Consider the following 9,242-nt stretch of genomic DNA (forward strand, 5'->3'; position numbering starts at 1 on the left):
GCAAAAGAAACTCTGTGCAGAACTGTGGAGTTAATCTAAAGTCTATTGTAAGTCACTGGACACCTTTTCCAACAGTTCCATGTGAACTGGTGATTATTTGTTATAGAGCAAGGCAGGGAAGGGACTGGAGCTAGCTACTGTGCTACATCAGTTACAAAGATCCTGACCAGGCAAAATCAATCCCTACCGCCAAATACCTTTAAGAGTGATGTCAGAGCTCTGAAGATTACATGGGAAAATGTTCAGAGAGGTTGTCTGGCGACAAGGGAGCTGGGATTCTTCTCGGGCCATCCAGCAAACCGTAACTCTATGCAGATGAAGAAACCAGAACAGTAAATTTCCAGCATAAACAGTGATGCAGATGTTGTGCCAAGAACTGAAACTGGTTTTGACATGCCAAGCCTGGATTCTTCCCCTTACCATGAGATGGGAGGAGGGATGGTATGTTTAACAGTTCAGTCAATAACAGACTGGGGGGGGGGGGTTTGTTGTTGTTTTCTACTGTCTCTTATCTCCTCAGAGCATAACTGTTAGAGTAAGTTCTTAAATTACTTGAAATGTGGGTTCAACGTGTATTTCTAATTGAAACCTTGTTATAGGTTTCTGTACATGTACACTGATGGGAATTCTTATCTGACAGAGTAAAAAAAAGACTCTAGAAAAGGTAAAAGGGCTGTAACTTGTAAAAACTGAATATTTGCTTAATCTTGGACAAGAATAGAGGATTCTCTGGCAGATACTGCATTATTTCAGTAGATCACAGTTTCACTCTGGAAATTTATTTGTCTATTAAGCACTGAAGCTTCTGCTTTTCAGTGTCTTGCTTCCTGCCCCAAACATTTATCAAGAAATGCTAATAACCACTGGATAATCTGTCTGCCTTTTGGCCCAGTAATGCAAATTTTGGGTCGTTTAGTTGTCATGTGTGTGTTAAAGTACAGAGGTAATGGGCTCTCTTTTTTAAGAAGCTGCTGAAGGTAACTGAATATAGCAGTCAGTCTTGGGCCTGGAGCATCCCTTCATCAGCAAAGGAAGATGTTTCTGAGACACCTCTGTCAGGCTTAGTGTGCTGTAAATCTTTGGAAATGAAGGCATGGTTGCTTGGAGGGGTTTGGGACAGGTATGGGCAGTATGCTGGCAGCACTTTACATGCAACTGAACTGCTCCTCTAAATTACTGGGGGGTTGGACTTGATCTCTTCAGGTCCCTTCCAACCCCTACAATTCTGTGATAACGAATGCAGCAGTACCTGCAGCTGGGATGGGACCAAGTGTGGTAAGAGCTCCTATGCTGCTTTATCATTGAAAAGGGGATTTTCAGCCCTATGCAAGCTAGGGCAAGCCTGGGAGCATCATCTGCTGTATGCACAAGATGGTACAGCTTGCATTGCTACACTTAGTTTCTTGGGTGCCAATGCTAGAGCCTGTGTAAAAGCAGCTACAGATAGTTACCTCCTGAAGAACGTTCTGTCTGTTACGTTTATGAGTCTGAAGCAAACACATGAGTTCTGTGTTCTCCTCAATTTTTAAATAAGCAGTGGCAATTTGACACGAATTCAGTACCTGCAAATGACAGTGAAACCTTTGATTGCAAAAGATTAAGAAACTTGAGGCCGCAGTAAACAGCCTGCCTCTGGTCCTCACCTGCAGCTCGGCCTTTCCTCCCATTTGTAATAAGCAGTTAATTCCCTCAAGAATCTGGTCTTTGCGTAGTCTGAGAAACCTTCCCTTGTCCGTGTTGATGTCAGCGCTTTGAGACTCCTTAACTAAGACAGTGTGGGCAAAAGCAGCCCTGTGGAGCGGTGTCAGACCTGGAGAGAACAGAAATGTCAACAGATCCATTGCTTAACACCTCGTCAGCCATGCTGCACTTGCCTAACCACAGGCGGCTGCCGCCTTAAAACTGACTGACTGACTCTCGTGGGGTTTTTAGTTTTAAGCAGGAAATGGAGCATTCTTTGGCCTGGAGAAAATCTAGTCCTGCACTCCTGGTCCACACCAGGGTTTTGTGTGGTTATGCTTTTCCTCTTACCATAGTGGTCAGTGAGATTCACTTCCACACACACGCCGTTGTTTTTGCAGTTTTTCAGAACCTGAAATGAAGGAGGTTCGGGTAAGTTCTGATTCGTCAGTGTCAAAATGTCCTCTGCTCTCCCGACTTCATCTCTAACCACGTCAGACCCAAGCCAATATTCAGGTGCAGAAAACCCTTGTCTCAAACAAAAGAATCATAGGATGGTTTGGGTTTGAAGGGACCTTAAAGAACACACATCTGTTGTCTTTGCTTTACCTTTGCCCACGTACAGCATAAACGACCCACGTACCTCTAAAACTCTCAGATATCCATTCTCTGCACACAGATGGAGTGGGGTTTTCCCAGAACCGTCCTGCTCGTTGACGTTAGCTCCTAGGGCTATCAGGTCACTCACCATCAGGTGCTGGTTCTTCTCTGCAGCAAGGTGTAACGCAGTCTAAGAGAAGAACAGGAGAAACTCTTTGTGAAAGGCAAAGAGAGCCTTTTAAAGCAACAACACTTGTAAGGAAATGGAGGGGAGTTGGGGCTCAGTTCTGTTCTCAGCTGTGCTAATACTTGCTCTGTGCAGGTTGCTTCCTCCTGGTTCCTGTTTCCCCCTCTTTGCAAGGACAGCAGCCACACCGTGTCCAAGAGGGTGCTTGGTGCTTTACTGGGGTTTGAAAGGAGTGTGCGTGTGATAGAAAATGACCCTATTGTTGGCAAGTTAGTGTCCTACCCGTTTCTCTGCATCCTTCTCATCAATCTTATTTAGGGAGGCGAATCTCTGCGCGAGCGCGTATGTCAGAGCTCTTCTTCCCTGAGCAACAGCCTTGTGCAGCAGCCTGGAATAGAGCGTGTTTAAACCACTATGAGATAATGCAGCAGTTCAAATACTCAAAAGTAACAGTAGGAATGGATTTTAAAGCCTGAGAATTTAAGGTTTGTAAATGCCACAACCTTGGGATGTTTAAGAATTTAATTTTTTTAGCCTCTGCATATGAATAGTGTAGGTATTGATTTTGCAGTCTTGCTTGATTGGTTGTGCCCACCAGGATTTCATGGTCCTTCCTTCTTGATATCTTGCCATGCCTTTCCAAGAGCTACTCCATGATTCCTTTTTACTAACAATCTCAATTTAAAAGCATCCTTTGGTACAGGGAAAACAGTGTAAGATACATAAAAATCCAGAGAAGGGAAACTACTACTTAGTCGTAGAAATATCTGAATTTCTTAATTGATTGATATTTTTCATGTGTGAGATTTCTTTTTCTGTATTGATTAAAGCCACACAGGAAATGGTACCTGGTGTCTTATGGTAACTTGGTTCCAGTTACATTCTTGCTGAAAAGTGAAGCCTGTAATTCTATTATTGCACTGAAAAATCACTGTTTTGAATGGAAAAGGACAATGCTGTCTTTGGCTTTCCCTGTGTCAGTTATAAATGCTGTAATTAGTAATGGGATCACCTATATGAACAGGAATTAACGTCTTCCCCTTCGAGACTAGGACATACTGTGCTTGCTGTCAGTCTGATTTGATGCCAGCTTCTCAGACCAGCTGAACTGTATGGAATCTAACAGGAGACTTTTATTCTTTTGTAATAAACAGTCATTTTCTCTATAAGCATGTAATTCTAGGGAAAATGGGATCACTAAAGCCTTTGCTTTTGTTTTATTTCTAACATAGCAGCCACTCCCAATTCTTTGGAAGCTATGCTGGAAACAAGGAGCATATGTATGTTTTGGTACAATTCTCCCATCCATGTGTTAGCAACTAATAGTAATACAGGTAATTAACACTCAGTTTGTCCTCAGGTCAGCTGTAGTTTGGCAATATATGCAAATAACTGCAAATATGATGTCTTTCTAATTTTATGATCTGCCTAAAACTGTGTACTGAGGCAAGTTTGAGCTTTCTGTTGACCAAGGAAGCCTTTGGTACAGGTGAGCCCAAAACTAGCAGTTGAAGTTCGAGCAAAGCCTTGGGTCAGGTGGTGCCCCAGAAAATAAAAATCAGGATAAACAGAAGAATTAGAGACCTGTTGCCATCTTCATCAGGTGCAAGCAGTTTGTCTGCTGGGATATTCCTCAGTAAATTTTCTTCTCTGTGTAGCTGGAACTGGAAGAAAGAGATGGCAGAGAGATCCTGCTGTGTGGAAGAAATTAGGGTTGACTTCAAATGTCCTTCAGTGTTTCTAGAGCCTGTATTAGCTTCCAGAAGCACCTCTGAACAGCCTAACGATGGATTAAAGTGTGGAGATGTGTCCTGTGAAAAATGCATTGGGAAATCTTTTTGGCTACAGGCATCCTGTATCCACCAGCTCCTTTCTGTCTCGCTTGTCCTTGAGAGTGTTCCTGGTGAGCTGGGCTCTTGCACATTTTTCTGGATGTCATGGAGAGCAGTTTCTACCTCTGCCTGCAGTGCCAAGTTGGAATCTTTAAAGCAGCAGTAAGAACGCAGCTTGGTTAAGCTGTGGCATCTTTCCTGGAGGCCAAGAGCTGCCTGCTTGCTTCCTCCAGCTTCCCACCGAGAGGCTTGCAGACCTGTGGAGAAGCCCTGCCAAAAGCCGCCTGGCACAGAATGTAGAGATTCCTCCTTCAACCGGCTCTTGTCCAAGTCTTCTTGCAGTACCTCCACCAGGATATCAAGGTCCTCTAAGCCCTTAAGTGTTTGCCCAATGCTCTGCTTGCTCTGAAACAGCAACAAAAACGGGGAGGGAGGAAAATGAGGGAGGGAAATCAGACATGAAGTGTCCTGTTCTGCCTCAGTGATACAGCATGAAACATGCCCGAGGAGGCTGGCAGCACGGAGTTGAAGGTTTTATGCATACCTGTCTAAGCTGTTTCTCTGTATAAGGGTGAACTCTTCTCTTTTCTGCTGGAAAGGAAGAAATAAGCTGTTTTGAATTTAGGGAGAGACAGAAGATAGTCTCATCAGAAATTTCACCCCAGCTAGCAGACAGATAACACATACTTGGTGGGGATGCAGAGCTGGCCTGCTCCTGCAATTTAAGGGGAGCTGGGAAACTGTGTGGGTCACTGATCACCGGGTAGAGAAGCAGTCTAGCTCTTTGGGTACCTAACAGTGATGACCCTGCTAGAAAAGGAGGCTCTGTTACCAAGAGAAGGGTTTCCTAACCTGTTTTTCCTGAGGAGCCTTTGCTTACCATCTTCGTTAACGAGGCTTCCTGGGGAGACAAAAACACCAACTCACTGAGATGCTCACGCGTAACGGGAGGTGAAACAGCAGCAAGTATCGTCATGTGAGCAAGGTGAACTGTGTCCTGTGCTGTGTGGTGTGCAAGGCAGATACTGCAGGTGGATAAATTTCAACCAGAGGGTGATTCATGGCAGCTTTACAAAGAGTGTTAGGGCAGACCAGGTATCTGGGAGCCTTCTGGTTTCTTGGGCTGTTTTTGCAGGTTGTGAAGAAACCTGGGTTGCTAGAGCAAAATTGCTGTTCTTGGCCATCTTTGTCTTGATTGCATGACACATAGAATCCATGCTGGGAATGGGTCCTTGCTGTCATTGTCTTAGAAATGTTCCCTGCACAGGCCCTTGGCCTGTTTAACACTCGGTGTGTTCTCCACCCTCATCACAGGTATTAATTTGGTGGACGGGAGAGGGAGCAGCTCTAGGTGTAACTTCTCCAGACCACTGGCAGAGTGGGAGTGTGCATCGTGACGCTACGCCCCTGGGAGCAGCCTTTCTAAACTTAAGAACAATCCTCACCTTGCTGTGAGCTGAATCCAGGCCTTTGGAAAGCCGAATTTTTCTCAGTAATTCCCGTACTGGCATCTTTACCCTCACACCCATGTAGCGCTTCTGAGGGGGATCAGAGCTAAGTCCAGAGTCTGGAAAAGTCATAACATCATGCTTAAAGTAAAGTAATTCTCCGAGCTGTTACAGAGTAGTGGGAGGATGAGGTCACCCTGAGAGGTAGCCTGTGATTCTAATGTTCATCATCAGCTGTAGGAAATTTCCACATCACCCTACATGTTCCTTAGCTCTGGCCTCCTTCCTACTTTAAAAACTACTTAAATGCATTGCTGCTTAGGCTACAACAGACAGAGGCATTACAAAGGGAAATCTTTTCTTAAGAAACAATAACAAAACCAAACCCCTAAGGTAGCTGTGGGATCTTCAGTCTGAGTCCATTAGGCAAGAGCTGAGTTAACCTGAGAACTGCTATGTGAACTTTAGTGTACAGGGGTGGTCTCAGTTTTAATAGAAGACAGAGGAGAGACTTTGCTCTTTAGTGTAAAGTGCCACAAAAGTTGGAAAGGAAAGAAGGGCAGAGTAGCAATACAGAAGGAAATTCAGATGGATGATTGGGAGAAAGAAGGAAAAGCAGTTGGATGTTTCTGTTTTGGAGCTTCCAGTGGTGCAGAAACAAGTGTACTATCTTGAGATGCGGCCTTGGGCACTTTCTCTGGGGGCTCTTAAGCTCTGGGGTGCTATACTGTCTCAGAGAACACGACTGCTTTTGGGGAGTATGTCAGCACTGTTAAATCTCTGCCCCTCTTAGTCATGTTCTAATTTCCATCTGTTGTAGTGAATCTGTCTCTGACTTCCTGCCCTGTGTCTCCTTGCATTGATATCAATGGGAAAATAAGGAGCAAATTTGTTCCAGAAATTAGCCAGTGATGGTATGCCCAGTGCCTTTCTCTGATGGCTCTTGGTGTGTTTGGAGGCCTGGGTGGTGTGATTCAAAGGGAAGCAATGGTTTTCTGCAGTGAAATGAAATAGTTACTTGAGAACATATATATAGTTGTCCAAACAAGTTTGTCTGTGTCAAAACAAGCTGCTCTGTAATTGTTTTAGGTATTCTTGCATCTTGTACTTGAATCCCCAGACTTGAAAGACTTGCCTAGATTAGGAGCTTAAATAGGTTGCTTTTGAAATACATTTTGTATAACACTGTGTTCCAACACCCTCCCCCCCCTTGAGAATGATCATGCAGAATACATTCAGTAACAGCTATTGTTGTAAGAATAGCTTGATTGCACTAATTCATGATCTTCCCAATTGGTTAGTGCATAAAATACACCGTGTAGCAGGTCGCTGCTCCAAAGGAGCCTGGGGGATGGGAGTCCGAGCGTGGGCTACTGAGAATAAGGAGTCACCCAGCAGCATCGCTTTGCTGCAGCAGAGAGAAGCAGCTGCTTCTAGTGCAGAGGAATGAAAACAGTGCTCATGACTAAAACACACTTGTAGTTGAACAAGGCAGCAGTTTAAAATGAGCAAGGTATACAAGGCTTGGACAAGCAGTTCTGATTGCAGGAACAGCCAGTGTTAAGTAAATCATGAGGTGCCTGTACCAATAGGCCTCCTTGACCAGAACCTCTGCATATGGTCTGTGGCAGCTGCTGGTGTCTGTGTGGCTGAGTCCCATGGAGGAGAACTGTGGGAGCACAGTGGATGGAAGCGGTGCACCTCCCCAAATTGGGATGGCTCAGGGTAGGCAATATTGGCACGCAAGCCAGCCACACAAGATGAGGTTTCTAGTTGCAGGGGATTGTTTTCTCTTCCCTGCTCTAGGCAGAGGGAGGCTGACACCCCTTCAGAGGAGGGTGTTGAATGTCAAGTAGCAAATGATGCATTTCAAATACATATTGAATTTTGTTTTGTGTTAAGATTTCTGAGTGTTTAACCCACCACTCAATAATTAAAACATCAGGAGCTCAAAAAACATACTTTATTTCTCAGGATTCTCTAGCAATGGGAGTAATTCCTTTTTCTAGACTGGTGTTTTAACAATGAATGATTTACTCTTTGTGAAGTACTTTAAAGGCCTCTAAAAACCTTTATATAAAAAAGTTCAAACCTGGTGATGCTTCAAGCTGATTTATAGTAAAAATACTATATCATGGGTCAGATTACATGCTCAGGTGTATCCTTGAAACTGAGAAAGTTGGCAAAGACAATGATTCACCAAACACTTCGACAGGACTTCGCAGTGTTAACCCCTCAGAAGGTCGTGGTATCACATGGCTGCTAGATCCAGAACCAAACTTGCACTTCAGCATGTAAATGAGCAGCAAGATGCTAGAGATAGAAGTGATGGAATGTTGACCATCCTTTACAGAACAGAGTGATTGCTGACTTCAGGAGCAGACCACAAGAAGTTACAAACAAGGTTTAAGCAGGAGCATGTGCCATACATCTTTGCTGCTGCTAGAGAAGCTTAACAACACACCGTTCTGCTAGCACGAAAGGAGGTGCAAGTCAGTGTGGTTATCACTCTGCAGAAGCAGCACAGTAACTTTGCATAAAACAACAACAACAAAAAGTGTGAATAAAGATTTGATCTTACCAGCAGGAGCAGGCATCTCTTGAGGCTTACGTGAAGGAGCAGGGTAGATCTTGGGACTCGCAACATTAAATTCAGTTAATCCAGAGTCTGGCAACGATGGGCTCTGAAAATAGCTTTTGGGACTGGCAGTCTCTCCAGGCAGTGGAGATCCCTGTCCTGGACTATAGCCGCAAATTTCATTTTCACTGATGTTTTGGTTGACCAGTTGTTCAGGACTAATGCAGACTGTTTGCAACATTGTCACTGTGTGTTTAAAAAACCCAAAAAATTAACAAAACCTTTAAAAGTGGAGGGGGGGAAAAAAAGCTGATCTGTCTGTCCTTAAAAAAATACCCCCAAAATAAAAATTCAATCCAGTTTCACAGTGAGAACATGATAATTGTATTCAATTCTCCAATGTAATTAGCCACTAGGAGCAGGGTCCTCCTTCTGTCTTCTCTTTTGAGGAGTGAGTTATCAGAGTTGCAGAATAAACCAGCCTTGGAATCCCAGCAGTCACTCGGATCAGCTTTTGAGAGTTTCTTGGCTGCAGTTCTCCCTCACACTTTATACTCAGGTACGGCTTGAAGGACGTCAGCCTGGGAAAGCCCCACCCTCTTTCCTAACAATCTGCAGCAGCAGCTGATGAAGAAATGACTTTTCCCAAGAAGAGGTTGAGTACAAGTTGAAAAATACTTTTTCCCTGGGTGCAAACAGCAAAATGAAAGTCTGGCTGATGCACTGTGGATGGTGTGAGCGGGGAGAAGCGGCCTGGGAGTTAAACTGCTTGATGGGCTTGTGCAAGAAAGGGACTGATCCTGAAGTAAATGTCGTGTGGATTCTTCCCTATTAAAAAGAGTGGATTTTCTAAGGCTGTGTGAGAAGCCAAAGTGAATAATCGTCCCTTAAACACAGAATTTCATTGAAGGAAAGGC

General features: G+C 44.2%; 1 protein-coding gene across 1 annotated transcript; it reads right to left on the minus strand.

Annotated features, from left to right (window-relative positions):
* Positions 1 to 226: 226 nt before the first annotated feature.
* Positions 227 to 8,566, minus strand: LOC311200623 (uncharacterized protein; the record flags this gene model as incomplete). Its single annotated transcript, XM_084274911.1, has 11 exons — positions 227 to 307; positions 1,452 to 1,562; positions 1,644 to 1,810; positions 2,032 to 2,092; positions 2,324 to 2,470; positions 2,750 to 2,855; positions 4,052 to 4,704; positions 4,844 to 4,887; positions 5,152 to 5,200; positions 5,745 to 5,866; positions 8,329 to 8,566. 11 exons carry the CDS (start codon positions 8,564 to 8,566, stop codon positions 227 to 229), a joined length of 1,779 nt encoding a protein of 592 aa, XP_084131037.1.
* Positions 8,567 to 9,242: the final 676 nt, after the last annotated feature.

This window comes from Gallinula chloropus (assembly GCF_964237585.1).
Source record: "Gallinula chloropus genome assembly, chromosome: 24".
Taxonomy (NCBI): Eukaryota; Metazoa; Chordata; class Aves; order Gruiformes; family Rallidae; genus Gallinula; species Gallinula chloropus.